Source organism: Vigna angularis, chromosome 5 (assembly GCF_016808095.1).
Source record: "Vigna angularis cultivar LongXiaoDou No.4 chromosome 5, ASM1680809v1, whole genome shotgun sequence".
NCBI classification, from domain to species: Eukaryota; Viridiplantae; Streptophyta; class Magnoliopsida; order Fabales; family Fabaceae; genus Vigna; species Vigna angularis.
In genome coordinates, this window is record NC_068974.1 from 35,985,263 (window position 1) to 36,008,036 (window position 22,774).

The following is a 22,774-nucleotide window of genomic DNA, read 5'->3' on the forward strand; positions in this document are numbered from 1 at the left end:
AGAGCTAAACTACATAAAGTTTTAGTTTTAAAGGAACACGTCGAAAGTATTGTAAGGTATGACTTTAAGGTGGCTTGGTTTGAACGTGGATGTTTAGTGTATTTTGTGTTGACCTTCATTCGGCTATCTAATTAAATTTAAAATGTAATGAAGATATTTAATTTAAAACAGTTAATTAAAATTAATTTTAGTTTTGTAAAAATAGATTGAAACATGATGATTGTAAAACCCATATACATTAATAATCTAGGTGGAGAAAGTGTTGGATGTGGTTACCTTGGAAGATTGTACTCGACCGTAGATCTTGTGTTGATGGAAGATTTAAGATAGATTGGTTTGAGTAGAATATATTTGATGGTATGAGATTAAAACTTGGTATCCTATTCCCTTTCAGTAAAAGATTTGAAATTATATGTGCGAGGTATTTTTATTTGTGGCAGTTGCATCTTCCACGCATCATCAAATAAACAACGTTATCTACTACTTTTTATTTATTTATTTATTTATTTTAGATTTGATTAGTTTTATAATGGCCATACTTGGTGGCATTGCGCATACAATAATGCAAGTCTTTCACACTGACTAACCACTCATTGTTTTCCACGCATTTCCTTCATCACCCTCAAAATATTTATATATTAATTAATGTCTCAAATAAATTGTTGCAATAATATTTTATACTAAGAAGGGTCTTGAAAATTCATTACAATATGCTAAGACAATTTTAATTTAATTTATTCTATTAATAATTAACCTTTTAATTTGTTAACGTGTAACAAAGTAATGTTTTTCGTTCAATGATTAAGGAACAAATATAAACCGCCTTTATTTACACATAATATAATTTTTACATGCATAACTCATAAAAGTGTTAAGTTTTAAAATAAATGACGATAATTTTAACATTCCACAAAAATTATATTGTTATGCTTTTAAATTAAAGTATAAAAGTTAAATAATTGTATTTTCAAAATTAAGGAGATCGATTGGATGTATTATTAATACAGAGAGATTAGATTGAAAAATAATAAAGGTTAGACAAAAAAAAGAGTAACGATGCTGATAAATTATTAAAAAGTATGAGTGTGCATTTTCTTAAGAAAACCATTCTATTTCACTCTAATTTTTAAAATAATTCATACATAACATTCAGTAAGTTCTTTAAATATTCTTATCGAATTACTAGTACATACATTGTGATGAAAGAAAGTAAGTCAATTCGTATGTAAAATTCGTAATGAATACTAAATAAATATTTTTAATTAATACTTGTATATAATAAATATGAATATTTTATTTGTTGATGGAAAGAAAATAAATATTATGGTACAATACCGTTTATACTTATTATTTTTATATTATTTTCTAGATAATAATTATTAATTATTTTTGTTTTAATATTTTTTTCAAATCAAATAATCAAAATAAATTTATTAGTAAGAAAAATATTAATTATTAAATAATTATTTAAAATTTAATTTCGTATATTTCTTTTTTATTTAAGTTATAAAATTAAAATTATTTTTTAAAAATTAATATTTTAAAATATATATTTTAATACAACTCATTTAAATTTATATCATATTAATATTTTAACGAATAATTGAATTTAAATTTTACTTTAAATGGTTTGAAAATACACACTAACTAAGTAAAGGATTTTTTAAAATAATATTAAACAGCAATAGCTATTTTAATATTTATTATATAAATATTTATTTATTATATATATATATATATATATATATATATATATATATATATATATATATATATATATATATATATATATATATATATATATATATAGGTAAGGTTTAACAAGATTGAATTTGTCTAGTTACCTTCTGCGTAAAAGGCGGCATAGGCTGTCCTAGTCGTGTTCCATGAATCTCAATCATCACGGTCCATTTCATCATAGAAAAAAGCGCGTTCTGAAAAAATAAAACCAATCACCGCAGTTTCATTATAGAAAAAAGCACGTCTGAAAAAAAATCAAAACCAATCACACCGTCCGTTGAATCACCCTTCCAGCTGTTTGCCACCACGCTTTTGGAAACTTTACGCATTCTCATTCTCATTTGCCATGAAAGAAAAAAAAGTTCATAAACCATACTTACTTTCTTGACGTGACATGCTCTCACCAACCAACAGCACAAAATTTTGCTGCGCAATGCCCTTTTCTATTTATTAAGAAAAGGAAAATAAAAATATTTATTACATTAATTTAGTTACCATTATTATCATAAATACATGGATGCATAATTAAATAATTTAGTTATTATAGTAATTTATTTTGTATGTTAAATATTTATTGAAAGCCCTTGTTATCATGTTGAGGAGACACATTATTTGTTAAAATCCTAGGCAGTTACTATATAATTTAAATACGTTGATTAATATTTAAATTTGTTTTGGTAGATATTTTGTTGGATCGAGAGACGTACCTTTTCTGACGTGACTTTCTTTCTTCTAATTTCTGAATCTTCTGTTCCAAGTTCTTCAAGTCCGAGCCAAGGGAGGAGGTACCTGCAAAAGATACTCTGACTCTCAAGTTAGATGTGAATTTGAAGAACTTTGGTTCTTAGTTGAGTATTTAGTGAATGGTTATCACTATTGAGTATTTAGAAGTGTGAGTCGAATCGTAAGTGGAACGTACCTGGCTTTCGGCCCTGACTTTGTATTTATAATTTACCTCATGGATCCTGAGCTGATACAAGCCCAATAAAATATAAACAGAATAAGATATAAACAGAATACCTGAAAATCCGGTTGGTTGTTTATAACCTGCTTTATCAATATCTTTAATTAGATATTCTTTGATTATTTTATCATCTGCTGGACTGTTGGCCCAACAATAGCTTAAGCGCTGGCCCAATTGCGGCCTAATCTTTGACCTGAGTAGATGGACCGAAAGGTGCTGATTGTTAACCATTCGGCCTCTACTGGGTACGATACATTATGTCCCCCAAGTCCGAGTTAAGCGTTTGGTTTTAGCCATGGTTAACTATAGGACTTGTGAGTTTGAGGGATGTTGTTTTTCCTGTAGTGAGGACTTTGCTTTCCATGTGCTTTACATCGTTGCTTCTTCTTTGGGTCGGACGGTGGTTTACTTGTAAAGCCGAATACACGTGATTCGGTCATTGTCATCACAGTTTCTTGGTTGATGAGAGGGATTTACCTCTCGACCTTTGATTTTCTGGTTGATGAGAGGGATTTACCTCTCGGTCTTTGACTTTGACCTAGGAATTATTCTTGGGGAACGGGCTTTACTGTTCGACTTTGCACTAGGAGTTCCTGGAGAACTTCCTAGCGAGAGGGCTTTACCTCTTTGCTTTGACTTTGACCTAGGAGTTCTTCCCAGGGAAGAGGCTTTACCGTTCGGCTTTTTAGCGTAGGAGTTCGTTTTGGAACCTCCTAGTGGACGAAAGTGTTAGTCCTTGGGGACGTTCAACACTGCTTGGTTTTTCCCTATGTAGTTGTGCAACCAGTAGTGCCTGTTTACATGTACCAAGAAGGAAATAATCGAATTTGAAGTAAAAAAAAGTAGATGGTTATACCATGTAAGCAAGACCGTTTGGCTGCGAATGGTCGATAATGATCGTCCCACTCACTTCTACCATCCAGGGTTGCTGGGTGATTGTGGTGTGAATGACCATTCGGCTTTGCACTAGGAGTTCTTGGAGAACTTCCTAGTGAGAGGGTTTTACCTCTTTGCTTTGACTTTGACCTAGGAGTTCATCCTAGGGAACAGTCTTTATCGTTCGGCTTGGACGAGAGTGAGCATTCATTCATAATGTTCCCCATCACTCGGTTTAGGACGAGAGTGAGCGTTCACTGAGAACGTTCCCCACCACTTGGTTTTTCAACGTAGGAGTTCATTTTGGAACTTCCTAGAGGACGAGAGTGTCAGTCCTTGGGGACGTGCAACACCGCTCAGTTTTTCGGCGTAGGAGTTCGTTTTGGAACTTCCTAGAGGACGAGAGTGTCAGTCCTTGGGGACGTGCAACATCGCTCGATTTTTCAGCGTATGAGTTCGTTTTGCAACTTCCTAGAGGACGAGAGTGTCAGTCCTTGGGGACGTGCAACACCGCTCAGTTTTTCAACGTAGGAGTTCGTTTTGGAACTTCGTAGAGGACGAGAGTGTAGTCCTTGGGGACGTGCAACACCGTTCGGTTTTTCAGCGTAGGAGTTCATTTTGGAACTTCATAGAGGACGAGAGTGTCAGTCCTTGGGGACGTGCAACACCGTTCAATTTTTCAGCATAGGAGTTCATTTTGAAACTTCCTAGAGGACGAGAGTGTCAGTCCTTGGGGACGTGCAACACCGTTCAATTTTTCAGCGTAGGAGTTCATTTTGGAACTTCCTAGAAGACGAGAGTGTCAGTCCTTGGGGACGTGCAACACCGCTCAGTTTTTCAACGTAGGAGTTCGTTTTGGAACTTCCTAGAGGACGAGCTTTACCGTTCGACTTTGCACTAGGAGTTCCTTGAGAACTTTCTAGCAAGAGGGCTTTACCTCTTTGCTTTGACTTTGACCAAGGAGTTCTTCCTAGGAAACAGGCTTTACCGTTCGGCTTGGATGAGAGTGAGGTTCATTTAGAACGTTCCCCACCGCTCGGTTTGGACCAAGTGTTTTTCACATAACATTCCTGGGTTGTGTTTACGAGAGTGACAGTTCGTTTAGAACTTTTATCATCCGCTCAGCTCTTGCCCTCCTCTTGGACGAGTGGTCTGCATGGTCCTGTCACTTGTACTGTGAAGCCGAACGACTGAATACCAATGAGGCCGAATGGCCGAACTGTTGCATGGTTGAACACTTGATGCCAAATTTGGCTAACTGGTGAGTGCATTAATAAATCTTGAACAATATTATAATATTGAATTAAGATATTTTAAATTAAATCATATAAAGTAAATAATAAAATGAATCTATATCAAAATAATTATTTGTAAAGTCGTAGAAGCTTGTTGACGTCGATGGTGAGACTGCATCCTTGCCCGGTTCCTTGTGGTTATAAGGGATGCCCCCGGCCCCACGGTGGGCGCCAAAATATTTTGGTAGATATTTTGTAGGACCGAGAGACGTACCTTTTCTGACGTGACTTTCCTTCTTTTAACCTCTGAATCTCTTATTCCAAGTTCTTCAAGTCCGGGCCGAGGAGGGAGGTACCAGTAAAAGATACTCTGACACTCAAGTTAGGCGTGAATTTGAAGAACCTTGGTTCTTAGTTGAGTATTTAGTGAATGGTTATCACTATTGAGTATTTAGAAGTGTGAGTCGAATCGTAAGTGGAACGTACCTGTCTTTCGGTCCTGGCTTTGTATTTATAATTTACCTCATGGATCCTGAGCTGATACAAGCCCAATAAAATATAAACAGAATAAAATATAAACAGATTACCTGAAAATCCGATTGGTTGTTTATAACCTACTTTGTCAATATCTTTAGTTAGATATTCTTTGATTATTTTATTATCTGCTGGACTGTTGGTTCAACAATAGCTTAAGCGCTGACCCAATTGCGACCCAATCTTTGAACTGAGTAGATGGACCGAACGGTGCTGATTGTTAACTGTTCGGCCTCCACTGGGTACGATACAAAACTTAAGTGGCTAGTAGTTTAATTAAGAGCCTAATTAAGGTTAATTTTGTTATATTATCTTTAAAATATTTGGAAATTTAATACATAAAAATATAAATTAGTCTGCTTAATTTATTAAAATACTAATATACACCAAAAGAAACTCAAAATTTTCTAAATTCTACTTTCACAATACCGTGATATAAACTTGTATTTATGGAATATCATATTAGTTTATAATTATTTATTTATTTATTTCAACAGTATCCTTTTCTATTGAAAGTAAAAGGCGACTATTAGAACGTGAGTAATGAAATTTTACAATGATGTAAAAAAATAAAATCTTAAAAAAGGCAAATTAAAAATTAATGTAATAATCTTTATATTGAAGAACAGCCAAAAAGTAAAATACTCTTTCAATGAGACCTCTGGAGATTATTTTATACCGTAGTTGTGTTTTCTTAATTTCCGTCACTTCAAATTTATAGTTAATGTCGGTTTCTTGTTATCGTCACTATATTTAAGGTTGTGGATAAGCCAACCGTCCATCTCATCATGCCTGAACTTTAATTAGTGTATTAGGTCTAATTTTATTTTAGCTTTATACTTTAGATAAATGTTAATAAATACTTTTATTAGAATCAAAAGATAATTTTAAAGTTTGAAGTAAATAAGTAAATATTTTGCAGAAAAAAAGTCAATATATTTATAATATAAAAAACAGATTGTCGTTCAATATATAAATTTTTTAAGGAAAAAACTTGTCATAATAATAATAATAATTAAAATATACACTACACTTCTATTTATTTTGAAATCTAATATTTATAACTTTTAGGATTTGGATTTACATTAAATACGCCTTGCCATTTCAAACTCTTGCACGTAAAGTTAAACTACGTGCGTGATTTAATTTATTCTTAACCCCATTAAATTACGATTAACGGAATCTAAAACTATATAAAGTTACAATTTTAAAGATAAATTCAAGTTATAATTATGTTGTAAACGAAGATGAAGGATTAATTGTAGTTTATATTATATTAATTTTTTTCAATTAACACATTCGTATTGATGTGTATAACTTTGTTAAGTACAATGCCTTCAAATACGGGAGAAATGAAGAATATTTATTTATTTATTTATATATGACGTGGGCTGTGAGTGGTGGCAATGGCAGCACGAGGAGGAGGGCACTTTGGTGAAGGCGGAGGCACGTGTGTGGGTTTCATTTGAAGCGAGGTTAAATTTTAATTATGTACAAATAATAATAAATAAATAAAAAGAGAAGAAAGGAGGAGAGATAGATATTTAGAGGATCAAAAATATCTGGCTAAGTCGTCCACGTTGGCATCAACCCAACACCCATCTGGAATAAGATATTGCACTTTTTCTCTCCTTTTCACAATTTTTCTGAAATTAAAATTCATAAAAAATATTAGCAGCATTATTTCATTCATCTATATCATTATTTATTCATTATCCCTCTTCCTCCCCTTCACTTTCTCTGTCGCCACCACACACGGCCGAATCTGCCAAATATCTTCACCACACAGTTGCAACTAATTTTCGTTTTCCTTTTCGGGAATCTTCTATCTTCTGTCTATTATCTAATTCTATCTTCTCAAATTTTTACTCTTCGGATCTAAATCCAATACACTTTTTTTGGGTTTTCAGAGAGAGATATTTATATATCTGTGTTTGTGTTTGGGTCGGGGACATAGAGTGTGTCAGAAGCGGTTAAATTTGTTTTGACAGTTACAACTAACTGAATGGGGGAAGAGGTGAAGACGGGCGAGTACGACGAAGAGCGGGTCATGGAGTGGGAACTGGGTCTCCCCACCGCCAACGATCTCACGCCTCTCTCTCAGCCGCTGATTCCGCCGGAGCTCGCCACAGCATTCAGCATATGTCCGGAGCCCCACCGCACCGCCCTAGACGTCAACCGGGCCTCACGCAACACGCTCTCCACGCTGCGCGGCGGTGGGAGCGTGCACCAGGCCTTCTCCTCCTCCAACAACCACCAACACCACGAGGAGGACGAGGAGGAGGAGGACGAGGACACCGATCGCGACGGCTCGGGGTCGGATTCTCGGAAGCATCGGAAGATCGAGTGCGTGGCGGAGGAGGCGGACTCGGCGGTGCGGACGGAGAACTCGGCGGAGCGGACAGCAGTGAAGCGGCCGCGGCTGGTGTGGACCCCGCAGCTGCACAAGCGGTTCGTCGACGTGGTGGCTCACCTTGGGATCAAGAACGCGGTGCCGAAGACGATTATGCAGTTGATGAACGTGGAAGGGTTGACCCGCGAGAATGTGGCGAGTCATCTTCAGAAGTATCGGCTTTACCTGAAGCGGATGCAGGGTCTCTCCAACGAAGGTCCTTCTTCATCGGATCAGTTATTCGCTTCCACACCCGTGCCTCAGAGTTTGCACGACTCTGCTCCTCCCAGTGCCCATTCCCATGGTCAATCCCATGGCCATGCCAATGCTCATCTTCCTGTTCCCATGATGTCCATGCCCTATCCCCCTCCCATGATGTCCATGCTTGTCCTCGGCACGCCCCATGCCCATGGCCACATGGGAATCCCTATGCCTACTTCATCCGCCACCTCAGCTTACCATCCTTACAACATGCTGCACCAAAGGGATTGGACTCACCTTGCTCCCAATGATAAATGAGCCTCTAAGGTCAGCTATCACTGATTGAAATTTCAACACTCTTTATGGAACATGTTATGTGTTTAACTTGCATCTTGCTTGAGAGTAAATTGAATGCTCTGTTTTCTACGTGGCTTGTTAATTGTGTTAGAACTTAGCAATACGTGCGTTTGTTTGTGTTCTCCTCTGGAGGTACTGAATCTTTATTACATCAAATTCAAATCAAATGATTAATCGATGGCTCTCCCTCCATGGAGAAATTATTTTGTGATCTTGTACTACTTGCTGGAGAAATTATTACATGATCTAAGACTACTATGATCTTTAAATGATCTGCACATGGTTAAGTTTATTTGCTCTTTTTCATTAATTGAAATATTCAGTTACCTGTCACGTAGAGATTATGTGAAATCACAGAATGTAGTAGTTCTGGTTCATGTAATAATTTGTCCTCACAAACTGGCCATGAGTCTCGAATTTGTTGAAATGTGAACTAGCTTTATGGTGTTTGAACTTATTTTTAAGGGTAGAAATATGTACTGTGATGTGGGAAGTATATTTCGTTGGATCTTCCTGTAATACTTTCTTTTTCGTTTAGGAGGTTTGATGTGCATATCTTCATTTCAATTTATATTGCACTGCTAGATTCTACGACATTATCAGTTGGTGGTGGTGGTGAATGGTTGTATTTTTAATACCATCAAATTTGCTTTTATGGCCATGAAATATACTTATGAATTTTCTTTTTGTAGATTGAACCGCTTGATTTTTTTCTAGTAGCTTTCCGAGAAGGAGAATAGCTGCATTGACTGTTACCCTGTAATTCATACAAATGGAATATTGAGGAAGTATATGAAGAAGACCATGTGGAGCTAGATTACAATCTGAGTCAGTATTGTGTACCCTGTGCACAGATTTGCAAACTTCTTGGCACGCATATCTAATTCCTGTCACCTAATTACGAGAATTCTGGCTTATTTCTTCTGGTCTGCCTAGACAGCTGTTTCTAAAGTAAATTCTTAACTAGTTCTTGATTCATAAATTATAGGTTCTATTATTGTGTAATCCTGAATGTTTTAAATCTCTTTTTCAGAACCACTGAATAAAAGAGACTGAACAACAGACAGCAAACATTTATACCATGCTCTGGCATTAAATGTTTTTGCTTTATCTTAAAGCTCATGATCGTTATTTCGTTTGATAGAGATGTATCATTTTCTTAAATTGGGTGCTGTAGGTTTCTATGTTAAATGGTACACTGGGAGTAGAACGGGGATTTGTACCTTGTATATATATAGAGGCAGAACACACGCATCCCAACCTGGAGAATTCTTGTTTAACCCATAACACAACTCACTTCTTGGGCACTCTGCTTTCTTTTTGGTGGTAATGGTCAAAGATTAACCATCTATGGTTTAATTGATTAAAGATTACGAGTAAGGCACAAGTCTATTTTGAGCAAAATAAATAGGTGTTTTGAGAAGAACCGTATTCTAGGTATTTTTATTTCTTGGGCAACTTATCATTTATATATTGAATCGTTTATCTTAAGAGGTGATAAGTCTTATAACTAAATTATACAAATTTATTAAGCTGCTTTATGAATTGAATTACTTAAGGAAAAGATAAAAAGTAGCTAAAGATTCAAAGCGCAAGGACACCTAGTTGGAGGTCAATTAAAGGAAACTTGTATGGATTAAGAGAAAAGGCATCCAATGGGGACATTCTCTTTTAAAATAGATAAAAAAAAGAATACAGGGGTCTTGGAATCTTACACAAAGGCGCAAATGGCTTCAAGTGGATTAGGTTTCTTGGAAAAAATAGATTAAAGTTTTAGGGTCCCCAGTAATGCTTTAGATACAAAAAGTAGACCACAAGTCGTTTTCGCTTGAAAATAAAACTAGGTAAAGAATGAAGCAAATTATTCGTTACATGTTTTCAAGAACTAAACTTTTTCCGATCCCGTTGCAAGTATGTGAGATGCAATGGAAGAACTTGTGCTTTTGTTGCCCAAATAGCCTTTTGGGGATCTTTCGTTAGAAAAGGAGCGCAACATATCTTTTAGTAACACGTATTATATACTAGTAATTAGCATTTTCAAGAGGGACTGAATCCTGTCAATATTCCTGTCCTCCATATTAAATGTTGACAAATGAAATTAAATGAAATATAATGAAGTTACTATTTCGTATTTGAATATTTTTGGTTAAATATTATTAGTTTAAAAAATTACACTGACAATTAGATAAAATATTTATTCAAAAATCAATAAATTCATCGTAAAGTTATTTTAATATTCTTTATAATAAAAAAAAAATAAACTACCTCTGTCCATACTTAAATTCATTTTCAGTTGTTCTCATCCTTTTTTACTATGATTCTAGATAGGGAAATGTCTAAACGATGAAAGGAGTGGAATGACACTTCCGTTTCAACACCTTTTCCTGCAAGGTATGCATGGAGCTATCTATTTCTTCGTAAATATCTAATCTAGACAATGAAATGGTACTCGTCTCCTTTTCCTTCCATCGTATTCAATATCTAAAAAGGATGCAACCATATGGACAGGTCCAACGGAGTATGTTAAGGAAATGTCGCCTCAGAAGAACACAAGACGATAGATCCAAAATTATATCTCTAGGTGCACCATTCTCTCAATGAAGCAAAACCTAAGGCCTCTACCGACCTATAATGTTATAAATTATTTATCCAACTCAAGCCTTGAAGTTTTCTGAGCTTTCCCTTCTTTATCCTTTTCTTGATCCTCTCAACCTTTGCCCATTTGCCTGCATCAGCATATAGGCTAGACAACAGAAGACGGTTTGCAGCACTCTCGGGCTCTAATTCCATCAGATGCAGAGCAGCGATTTCTGCAAGCTCCACATGCCCGTGATTTCTACAGCCAGCCAGTAATGCACCCCACACAAACAAATCAGGTTCAATTGGCATAGCCTTTATCATGCAATGAGCTTCATCGAGTTTCCCGGCTCGACCAAGAAGATCCACCATGCACGCATAATGCTCCAGCCGTGGCTCAATACCGTATTTTTCTTGCATGACCTTGAACAGCCTCTGCCCAAGTTCAATGTCTCCAACATGACTGCATGCAGTGAGAGCTGCCGTGAAAGTTAAATGGTCCAGCTTGGCAGCCCCTTCCTTCTCCATCTGATTGAAGAGCTCAATAGCTTCCACGCAATACCCATGATTTGCAAAACCAAAAATGATGGAGTTCCAAGTAACCGTGTTCTTCTCAGCCATCCTACTAAACAAATTCCTTGCTTCAGAAATGAACCCACATTTTGCATACATGTCAACAAGAGCACTCCTTACATATAAATCTCCCTCCACCCCAGTCACCAAAGCGTAGCCATGAATCTCTCTCCCAATTCTAACTCTTGCTGCAGTAGCACAAGCAGGCAAAAGGGTGCTTATAGTAGCTGAAGTTGGGCAGAACCCGTGACTCAACATTTGCTTAAACGCGTCAAATGCCTCGTTATTACGAAAGTTCTGCACAAAACCAGATATAACAGAAGTCCATGATACCACATCAGGCTCCAACCCATCTGAAATCATTACTCTAAAAATCTCAGACACCATTCCTTGGTCACCCTTCTGCGAAAACCCAGATATCAAAGAGTTCCAAGTCACCACATTTGGCTTCAAACCCATCAACTTCATACTTTCCACCAAACTCAGTGCCTCATTTGCAGCACCCTGTTGAACATATCCAGCAACAACGGCATTTAGAGCCACCGTGTCTTTCATAACCATCCCATCAAACACCTTGCGCGCGTCCCCAACATTCGCACACTTGGAGTACATAACTATCAATGAACTGGACACAAAAGAATCGAGTTCGAAGGAACACTTCAAAATCAAGCCATGCGTCTTCTTTCCAGTGATTCGATCCCCAACGTGGCCGCAAGCTTTGAGAACGCTGGGGATGACGAATACGTAGTTTGGCGTAAGCCCTGGAATGGCCTGCATCTCAGAGAACACCGCCAGCGCGAGATCGTAGAAGCCGCAGCGAGCGCACGTGCCAATGAGGGCAATCCAGCGGCGAACATTTGTTGTGGGAATTTTGTCGAACAGTTTTCGCGCGTGGGAGAGTTGGCTACAGCACACGTAGAAGGTTACGAGGTTAGAAGCAATTACGTTGAAACGAGAGAAACCTTCGGTGATTAAGCTCGCGTGCAGCTTCTTGCCAAGGTGCAACGCTCGATCGCGAGCGTATATATCAATGAGTTCAGCACATCTTTGTTGTTCTGATCGGAAAAAGCGACGGTTGATGATGCCATTTGTGGCGGGAATCCTGAGCAATGTTGGGCTTCTGAGGAGACCATGCATAGCATAGCAGTAACTGGGCTACCGGAAATCAGTCCTAAGTTAGTACTCTGAAAACAAAGAAGATTTTTCCTTTTATTTTGAGAAATCTGCAAAAATACTGAACCAACGTTAAATTGGTCACAATTATTCAGCAAATATGAATTCTTCTTCTATCCTCTTTATCACTCTAAATCAAGTTTCTTCCATTCAGTCATGGTAATGGGGTGTTCAGGGTTTTACCATCTTTAGTTCCCAAGAGAATCACGTATTAACAATGGATCCAATCTCTTGTAATAGTAAAATTTCATATGTAATTTGAGTTGATGAAGTAAAATACGTGTAATAAAAAAAATGTGAAAATAGAGGAAATATATTGGGAATATGAGGTTTTTTCTAAGTATCTAGGCAAAAATGCTTTGTTTTGTTTTTTTATGTATAGACAAAAAAAAAATTATTAGGCAGGCAAGTGTGTTGGGTTATTCGACTCCCTATGCGGAGAATAGACCCAAATAATGTGGACCTTTAGGTCCCATTATGTCAAATTGAGATGACTCAGATTAGTAGAGCACATTAGAGAGTCATTTGAAGAGAGGCAAAAGCCAAGTGAGAGAAAAAGAAAGAGAGAAAGTCATTCCCGTATAACCCTAAACCAGCACTGGTGTTTTATTCGCTGTGAACTCGTTCACCGTTGGATCGAGCTGATTTTTGGACAGTAGGTTCCAGACATATGGTTCTTCATTATGATTGTTCGAATCGTTAATCGGAGGTCTAGATTGGGAGAAATCGATCCCGCACCAGCAGCCCTGTTTTGTGGAATTTTCATCTTCTTGGTTCTCATTTGTAAGCATTTGTGCTTATTTAGATTGGCTTAATGAACACATCATTTGGTGTTATTATTGGACACTCTTTTGTACCCTATTATTGATCATAGTGGATTTTTCTTTGGTCTGGACGACTCGTGGTTTTTACCCTTGCATTGAGGGGTTTTCCACGCTAAAAATTGTTGGTGTCTCTTTGTGCTTTGGATTCTATTTTTGTTCTATTTGTTTGGTGCTCCTCACAGATTCTCGCGAGAAGGGGGATTGAATTTCCGCTGCGTTATTACTGTTTGATAAGTTGTTATATTTTTTGGCCCTTTCCCCATCAAAGTGGTGGGTGAGAAGCATTCACATAAAGAAAAAAAAGTCGTGTTCCTTGTATGACTTCTCTTTGACACATAAGTTAAAGGTAAAGTTCTACATTCCTAAAACGATTTTTAGGTCTTAATAATTTATTACTAGATCTTGTAATCAATTATACAATGCTAAAGTCGTGTAGGAAAAACACAAGTTTACCTGTAATCGATTTTACCATTGCCATAATCGATTATATATGATGTGTAAATGGGTAAAAGCTTTGGTAATCGATTATGTGTATTCGAATAATGTCATCAAGAAACATAAACAACATACATGGTCAAGAACCAAAACAACTTTTTGTTTTAATACTAAAATCCTCTGGTGATCGGTTACCAAAGGCTATAATTGATTAATAAAGAGTTTATCTCGATTTACACTTTTTGTAAGAAAGTTTTTACCCATTTACACTTTCTGTAATTGACTATGGCAAAGGTGTAATCGATTACAGGTCAACTAGTACCTCCTTATACGACTTTAGCATTGTGTAATTGATTACAAGACTTAATTTATTACCCGGACCTAAAATTGTTTTAGAGTGCACGACTTCACCTTTGATTGATGTGTCAGGGTGAAGTCGTGACCCTCCATAACTTATCTAAATACCTAGTTAAAATTTTATTTTTGGTCTGTATATGTAGTTAACAAAGCATTTTTGCTTACATATGTAAAAAAAATAACGGAATATGAACTTTGTGAACTTTATACAAGACAATAGGATAATGAAAAAAATTATGAGGCAAAAGTTATTTAATAATTTTTGGAACATTTAAAAGTCTTAATTTTTCTAATATATGCAGATATCACAAATTCATGAACAATTGTTCCACGTTTCTTTGGATCATTATACTCATGGAAAGGGGTGGGTAACTGAAAATGTAGCTAACAATGTTTGAATCTATCAATTCATTACAAAGTTCAATATTATCCATCCTAATTATTATAGCCCGACAGCCATATTTCGCTGTTTTCTTAAAAAATTTACGTTGTCTACGTTGATATCCATGTTCATCTTATGTTGTGACATGTTTAAACGAACAAAAATTCTATACTAATACCCAAAAATAATCCACATCAATATTTGTTTATTTAAATTTATAGTTGTTATTTATAAATGACATGAGTCAGTTTGTTTTTTCCTTATAATTTAAAAATTATTTAACTGATGAGTACTATAAAGTTACGTACTTTTACATTCATTATATAATATATAAGTAAAATAGTTATAAAGACGTAACTTTTTTTAAAAAAAAAAAAAAAAGAAAAATGATGTTTTGATATACATATATTTTGAATTCATTTGATATCACTATTTTTTATTTTTTACTTTCTTCTTTTCTTAAAAAATACAAAAAATATCATTTTATATACAAAAAATATCATTTTATATAGTATGTGTCAAATGAATATAAAAATATATAATTCTAATACTATCCAAAAAGAAAAGAGTAAAAGTAAAAGAAAAGTTGTGTCAAATTAATATAAAAAATTATGTAAGTCAAAGAATTATTTTTCTTAATTGATATATATATATATATATATATATATATATATATATATATATATATATATATATATATAGTGTTTGAGTTTGTTGATAGATCTACCTTAGAGTGGAAGAAGTTGAATGGTTTTTCTCGTTCTAGCCAGGTCAAATTACTAATTTAAGGAGTGGTTATTTGTGAGGTTTAGTATAGTAAGGAAAATTGTTAGTATACACGTGTGGAAAGGGACTCCATAGGTGAAAGGGACCCCGGAAGCAATTGCATGAGCACGGTTCGTTTTCTGTGTTCAATTTCTGCCTCTTATTGTCCACGGATACACCAAAATATAAAAGCAGAGTTATAGCAAGGTTGAGGTAAATTGTGTTCCGGCTTTCATACACAGAAATGGCTCAACTCGAACGCCCCCAGAGACAACTTGAAACTACTGCAAAAGCTCCCCCTGCCATCCACACCATGGAACAACTCCTCCGAGGTAATCGTTTCCTCACAAAAAATTATGACTTCTCATACCATAATGTTTTACCATGCACGTCTACTCAAGGTATGAAAATATTTACAATGAAATGGATAGAAAGTAAAGTGTTTTGCTTATTGTTTATGGTTTGGTTTGAATATACAGGGGAGTCCTCAAAGTCTAGTAAGAATTCACCAACCTGCTCCTCTTCCCCTTCCTCCAACTTGTCTTCCCCCGGCTCCCCTTTCTTCCAAAGGTTGAGGTCTTCTCATGACTCAGAAGATGATCATTCCCAGAATCCCAAAAAATCAGTTCTCACCAAAGTCAAGGAGAAGGCCAAGAAACTGCGCCACAGCCTCAGCAAGAAAAAACATGAAGATGGCAACCTCAGTAGTCCATCATCTGCTACTGCCGCAGAAGGTGATGGAGCAGAAGAAGATGCTGAATTTCTCGGAGCTCCTAGTAATATACATCGTCATACAACACCTCATTCATTGTTTTTCACAAACCTTTGTCTTTTCTTCCTCATCCTTAAAATCTAAAATTCTTGTCTCATTGTTAACATCTCAGTGTACGAATCAGAGAAGACACCTACTGGGTACAAAGCAAATGTAAAGCAGATTCCAAGTCCAAGAGCAAATCCTATGATCCCTGAGAAGCATGTTGTATCAAGCAGTGACAAACACGTAGTCGAACAAGATCATGAAAGGTCACTGTACCGTTCCTTATCCAAGAGAACAACACACCCTGCAACAACAATAACAGCCACCACCCCAAATGCTACCACTGCTTCTGTTACTAATATTAACGTTAATACTCATCCTAGTACTCCTTCTCCTCTAAACAAGACAACCACTGAAACGGCAGCACCTAAACTGTCAACAGTTCAGACTGAAAAACCAGATGCTGCACATGCAACCTCCAAAGTTCAAGGTCTCACTGTGTCCAAACCCTCAGAGCTTCATGATCATCCTTCACCATCATCACCATCATCACCATCATCATCATCACCAGCAACATTTGCACCAAAATCAAGTCGCAGCAATTTGTCCTATTCTGCTCCTCGTACTCCCCTTGCAAGAGTAGCAACTTCCCAGTTTCCTACAACCACTCCGCGAACTACATCAGCTCCAATAACTTCAGCACTATCAGCTGCTCCTTCACTGAGTGGGAAGAACACAAGCCCCACCGCGCAAATATGGGATAAGGGTGTGTCCATGAAAGAGTACTTCTTGAACAAACTGGAGCCGGGGGAAGATGAGAAGGCGTTGTCTCAGGTGATATCTGAAGCAATGAGTCCTCGCAGAACTCCTGGTGATGCAGGCGTGATGGAGAAGGTGAGAGAAGCTGTCACTTCTTTGCTCCGAACTGAGGAACCTGCAAAATACGCAGACGCATCTAATGTTGCTACTCCGAGTACTACTCGCTTGTCACCTCAGAGCCCAGTATCTATCAACGCTTCACGCTCTTCATCTCTAATGCCATCATACTCCAATGCTTCTCGTGCTTCTTCTCAAATGCCAGCATCTACCAGTGTTTCTCGCACTTCATCACAAGTCCCTATATCTTACAACGCCCAGCAAGGTAACACAGCAATACCTGTTCAATAGTTATGTATCTCCTCTTCATGCAATTTTGTAATATGATATTGTCTATCTGATTGCGTTTGGTCTCTGTTCTTTTTAAAATGCAGACTATACAGAGGCCCAGGAAGAAAACCATGGCCGAATTCTTCAGGCAAATTGAAAGCCGCCATAAAGTATTTCCTACCCAATTTTGTGTTCAGCATTTTTACCTATGTATATGCATGTACCCGACAATCGTGCGTAATTTCAGTGTATTTGTAAATTTAATTTGTATGTGATAAATTGTGTTGTAAATTTGTATTACATTATATATTACACAATCAGTCTCATGTTCGCTACAGAATATTCTTATGAGAATGAATAAGAAAAGTATCCACTTTTTCATACTCACTTCACCAGTACAGGTAGTCATCAAGGATTTGTTTAATTACTATATATGAGAACTTCATTAGTTGTTTCTGTGAATTTAAGGAGGACTCAGCTAAGGAGAAGTACGTGTCAGACAAGTTTAGGGGATTTCAAAATATAATTTCTTTCAGAATCTACGTTTAATTTTAATTTTTACATATGAAAATAGAACCTATGCTACTCAGGCTTAAATGTCAAACCATGCATAGAAAATAGAAAATTGAAGCGGACATGCACGCAAAAAGAATTTTCCACGGTATGTTTTCTCGCATGAAATTATATCCACCAACTACGCAAATGTAGCCATGAAAATAAGGTGCATATATTCTGAATCATATTCGTATGTGCTAGAGCAAGTTAGCGTCAAACTGTAGCAGCATTACACAAGCAAACCAAAAAGCAGAGCCACACTGGATTTATCTTTCAAAATAATTCCCGAATCAAACCTGACCTCTAAAATTAGAGGAAATGCATGTGTCATCACAAGATTAGAAAATATTGATCAATTGTCAGTCAATTTTCAGAATAAAATTAGTGATGAACAATGTATCGAAAGATTAGTGCCGTGTTATAGGTGGTCCTCCGTTAGCATGGGAACCCTCATGGCAATTGAATCATGAATGCTAAAACCATAATTTGACTATCTTGGTTAGAGATTAAAAATTACATTGTCTACTGAAAACGTTGTCATGGTTATCAAATTCCATACGTACACAAGGTGAGAGAGTCAGCAAAATATCAGCAATCACATAAAATGATCTTAGATTAGCTGTCATTTCAAGATTTTGGATTCTATATCTTCTAAACTCAACCCTTTTGTCTCCGGCACAGAAAAGATAACGAACAGAAGTGATAGAATAGCAATAGCCCCAAAAAGGAGAAAAAGGTTTTCTGCTCCTAGAAACTCCTGCAGCAGAAATCAGTGCGGATTATAAACAACAAGAGCAGTCAAACTAAAATGATAAGTTTATCCTGAATAGAAAAACAAAACAAAAGTAATGAATCTAAAACCTTTAATGGAGAGAATGCAAAAGTGACTACAGCATTTGAAGCAAAGTTCGTAAGAACAGCCAGACTAATCCCCTTTCCTCTTGTGCGAAGTGGGAAGATCTCTGATACCATTAACCAACTTATGGGCCCAAATGATATCTGCAATGCAAATGCAATATGGCATAATTAACCACAGTATTAGGATCAGTTGAGTTGATCTCATAAACAATAGCATTAAGCCAGAAATTTTATTTGTGGCTAGGAGCTTTTCTGGAAGCAGAGGTCTCTCAATGCATGTCAACCTATGGTCGTTTTGTATCCAAAATGTATAGCTAAAATTAATTAATACTGTAGAAGAAGTTCATCTCCAGGTTGAATATGATAATGAAAGAAGCAGGACCAATGACCAAAGTTGGCCAGGAGACATTTACCTGGTAGCAACCAACATAAAGAAGTAAAGCTCCAACAGCAACAAGTGGGAACCCTCCAAGAAATTTATAATAAGCAGAAAGGAGAACTAAAGAGAGGGCCTGCAGAAATTAAAGAAAACCAAATAACCATTTGCATACGACAAGTTGCAGAGTATTAAGAATCTTTTAGTTTAATGAGGTGGGATTCCTACAATGCCACTGACACCTCCAATCAGCAGAGGCCTTCTCCCCAAATCATCAACTTTTAGGACAGCAATCCAGGTCATTAGTAACTACATGCACATCAGTCACAGAAATTATCATCAGTGTCACAAAGTGATCCCATTCCTCGGTAGGACAAATCTAAATAGGTATACCTTGAATAAGCCAATAACAACTGAAACTTTTGTAGCATCAGATGCAGCAGAAAATCCAGCGCTCTGGATATTTATGACAAAATATAATATGAAGTGAGCTAGATGGAAAGAACAGATTTCAGTCACAACAAAGTAGAAATGAAATGAGTATAAGGATTGTGTACCTGAAGAATTGGGCCTGCATAATATAGAACACTCGGTTGACCTGTTATCTATTGTAATAAGGTGACTGATCAGACAAAAAAATACAGAAAAGTTTCACCACATTTCCTTCAGTACGAAGAGACTCATTGCACTAAAATTGACCAACCTGTTGAAATAATACCAGTCCTCCACCAATTATGAAAGCTTTCAGATTGGGACCCTGAAACACCTCTAAGAAATTCCCCTCTGATTCCTGTTGTCCATAGGCAGACTTCAACGAGAGAAGGGTATCTTCTATTTGTCTCTCAGATTCTCTGTCACCAGGCGGTCGACCCCTTAGTTTGCTCAGGGAAACAATGGCCTTTTCCTTCAAATCTTGAAAAGAACCTTTTCCTTGCACTGCTCTGAGAAGCAGCCAACGAGGAGAAGCGGGGAGAGTCCACATTCCAAGCCCCATTAATACAGCAACTGGAGCACTAAATCCATACATGAACCGCCATCCCCCAACTGTATCAATCAGAAAGCTTCCCACAAAATAACCCAACTGCATAACAAAAAAGATGAGTTCCGTCTCACCACAGTAAATTCTTTAATAATAAGAGACATAAAAGACAATGCATTACCAGAATCCCCAGGACAATGAAGAGTTCTTTTAATGATACTAGGGTACCACGGATTTGTGATGGACATGTCTCTGCAATATACAAAGGAGCCCCATGCATGGCCTGTAATACAATGCACTTGTAAGATTGTGCAAGAATTATCCACATCGCAAAAACTATTACTGGTCAGAGTAGCCTACCAAACCTATACCGAGTCCATAAAGCAGCCTTCCTGCTAAGAGAACACCAAGTTCTGGTGAATATGCAGTAACCACACCACCAACTATATACAACAGTGCTGCAGCAATGAGTTGTCGCTTCCTCCCTAGGGTTTTAGCAGACATAATAGATTCAATAAGAAACAATTTAAAGAAGATTCAGTTGCCGGATATAAAACTAATAAAAGCTCTTACCAAGGAAATCGGCTATAGCATATGCGAGAAGTGAGCCCAGAAGAGCCCCATATAGGGAACCACTAACCTATGTTTCACGGTAGCAATTAGTTTCTAATGTACTGATGAAAAAATCTTTTCCATGAAATTGCAAAAGGTTTTCGAATTATGATGCTGAAAACATACCACCAGTCCAAGCTGAATGGCAGAAAGATTGAACCATGTTATTCCGCTAAGGTCAGGTGACTGTGGATCCAAATCAACAAAATGAAAAATCATTGATTACATTTCTGCACTAAGAGTAGAAAGAGATAAATTTGATCCTGTTCGAATTAAAATTTCTATAAACAGTCAGAGAACTGAAAAAGTAAAGCGAATTGTGATTTCGCAAAAAGCTTAAATTTTTTTAATTAACTTCTACGAAAGCTAAGATACAATAAAGGTTGATTTTAACAATGTGAAGAAGTTCAATGTATTTTACTTTCTTATCTTCTTCTTCTACAAATGTTTATAGAAAAGTTTACTAAAAAAGTATTAAGTTGTAATTTAAGGACACTGAATAAAAAAATTACCTGCAGTGAGATTGTAGCACCGGAGGTGGCACCAATATCATAACCAAATAATAAGCCACCCAATGCAGGGAACAGAAACCTATATTTTGAAATAAAATACTGATTAATTGGAGCATGAAATCAGATTATTATACATTTTAAAATTAGAAACTTTTGAGTATTAAAGTAGGATTGATATATAGTTTGCTTTTCTTTTCCGCACATTCATGGAGCGACAAAATTTTACTTTTGCCTCCAAAACGTCTCTCCTTTCCTTTGTAGAAACAGTGACAGAAAACATACGGAAGAATGATAGAAGACCAAGAAAATTCCTCTTGGTATGTTGCGTCAGAAACAAGCGACTCAGAGCTTTCCCCATCAGAATAATCTTTCTGCACTCCAACCTGCCCATATGAATATTTAGCCAAATTAGACTAAAAGCATCAAACTTCAATGAAAATTTGGGGGAGTCCTCACGTGGAATCTGCGCTTGGGAGTAGAATGAGACTGGAGAAGCGGATATGTGACACGTGTGAGCGCCAAATGATCGTTAATGGAAGAAACAAGGCGTGGATTGGTTCGAGAAGATGAGAGTAGAGATTTTGGCCTCTTTTTCCGTTGATTGTGCAGTGGGTTGAACTGAGAGAGCCAGAAGTTGGAGAGAGTAGTTGACGCCATGCGAGGTAGCTGGAACAAGAAAGAGTATAAGGCTATGGGTATGAATATGGAGTACGAACCGTGAAGTGATGATGTATGGAGCACGATCAGAGTTGCCAAGATATTTTTCAAATAATCAATGACTTTGGAAGCTTGCGTTCTAATTCACCAGAGTCAAGAAACCAAAAATCAATTGCATAGTGGTTGCAGTCTTTTTCATCTTTAAGAACAATTACGAGTTAAACTTTAATGTTATTTTTCATATGTTTTTACTTATATTACACAGACATAGCCGTTATTTTTCATATGTTTTTACCAGCACCAAACATGTCTAAGTATTTTTTTTAACCTTACTTGCATAAAGATATGGATTTATTTCTTCTATTGCCAATTCTTTATAGCACATAAAATAAATAATTATATACATAGATGAATCCATTATTAGTCCAAATATTATATCTTATTATGTATTTCGGGCTAGGGTCAAACAACCTCGATAAACACACTCCAAACCCATTGGAGAATAATACCTATTAAAAGTAATAAGATGCTTAAGTCAAATACTTAAGTCAGTAAACAGTTCGTACGAGTCAGAATAAAGTCTTAAATGCCTAGTAAATGTGGTCAGATACATCTTACCTTTGACATGGACCTAAGATCAGTGGAATATTAATTACGGTTCAATCTTAACCTATTACGTTAATTAGTACTTATTCCTAGTTATAATTCTTGATGTTATTTGAGAAGTGTTTTGTTTGTCGGATTGGTCGTTCGATTGTCACTTATGTTATGTCGGATGACCTTCGTGTTATCTTTGTTCGGGATTTGATGACATAAAGGGTCGTCTGCTCCTCTTTTGGTTGAGATCGTATGGTTGTCTGACCAAACGGTCTCAATCAGAAAAGGAGCGAACAACCCTTTATGTCACCAAATTTCGAACAAAGATAACAAGAAGATC

General features: G+C 36.5%; 4 protein-coding genes across 5 annotated transcripts; 2 read left to right on the forward strand and 2 right to left on the reverse strand.

Moving 5' to 3' along the window:
- The first annotated feature begins 7,049 nt into the window (after window positions 1-7,049).
- LOC108319581 (transcription factor PCL1) lies at window positions 7,050-9,566 on the forward strand. 2 transcript variants are annotated; one of them, XR_001831306.2, is made up of 3 exons: window positions 7,050-8,269; window positions 8,992-9,250; window positions 9,333-9,566. XR_001831306.2 is itself a non-coding variant. In XM_017550756.2 (2 exons), the coding sequence occupies exon 1, from the start codon at window positions 7,355-7,357 to the stop codon at window positions 8,258-8,260; it is 906 nt and encodes a 301-aa protein (XP_017406245.1). In that variant the 5' UTR covers window positions 7,050-7,354; the 3' UTR covers window positions 8,261-8,269; window positions 8,992-9,566. The 2 variants fall into 2 exon arrangements, 1 of the variants encoding a protein (XP_017406245.1); XM_017550756.2 differs by having other exon boundaries at window positions 8,992-9,566.
- Window positions 9,567-10,540: 974 nt separating this feature from the next.
- On the reverse strand, window positions 10,541-12,877 carry LOC108319591 (pentatricopeptide repeat-containing protein At5g59600). Its single transcript, XM_017550769.2, has one exon. It carries the CDS (start codon window positions 12,584-12,586, stop codon window positions 10,934-10,936), a length of 1,653 nt encoding a protein of 550 aa, XP_017406258.1. The 5' UTR covers window positions 12,587-12,877; the 3' UTR covers window positions 10,541-10,933.
- Window positions 12,878-15,373: 2,496 nt separating this feature from the next.
- LOC108319604 (uncharacterized) lies at window positions 15,374-17,651 on the forward strand. The gene is made up of 4 exons (XM_017550790.2): window positions 15,374-15,717; window positions 15,865-16,161; window positions 16,270-17,283; window positions 17,393-17,651. Exons 1-4 carry the CDS (start codon window positions 15,630-15,632, stop codon window positions 17,443-17,445), a joined length of 1,452 nt encoding a protein of 483 aa, XP_017406279.1. The 5' UTR covers window positions 15,374-15,629; the 3' UTR covers window positions 17,446-17,651.
- A 659-nt stretch (window positions 17,652-18,310) lies between these two features.
- LOC108319583 (D-xylose-proton symporter-like 3, chloroplastic) lies at window positions 18,311-21,979 on the reverse strand. Its single transcript, XM_017550760.2, has 14 exons — window positions 21,637-21,979; window positions 21,463-21,563; window positions 21,181-21,259; window positions 20,795-20,854; window positions 20,630-20,696; window positions 20,417-20,541; window positions 20,238-20,339; window positions 19,781-20,158; window positions 19,635-19,682; window positions 19,471-19,533; window positions 19,306-19,386; window positions 19,115-19,213; window positions 18,705-18,842; window positions 18,311-18,600 (listed from the first exon to the last, which is right to left on the reverse strand). The coding sequence occupies exons 1-14, from the start codon at window positions 21,835-21,837 to the stop codon at window positions 18,466-18,468; spliced, it is 1,677 nt and encodes a 558-aa protein (XP_017406249.1). The 5' UTR covers window positions 21,838-21,979; the 3' UTR covers window positions 18,311-18,465.
- Between the last annotated feature and the right edge of the window lie 795 nt (window positions 21,980-22,774).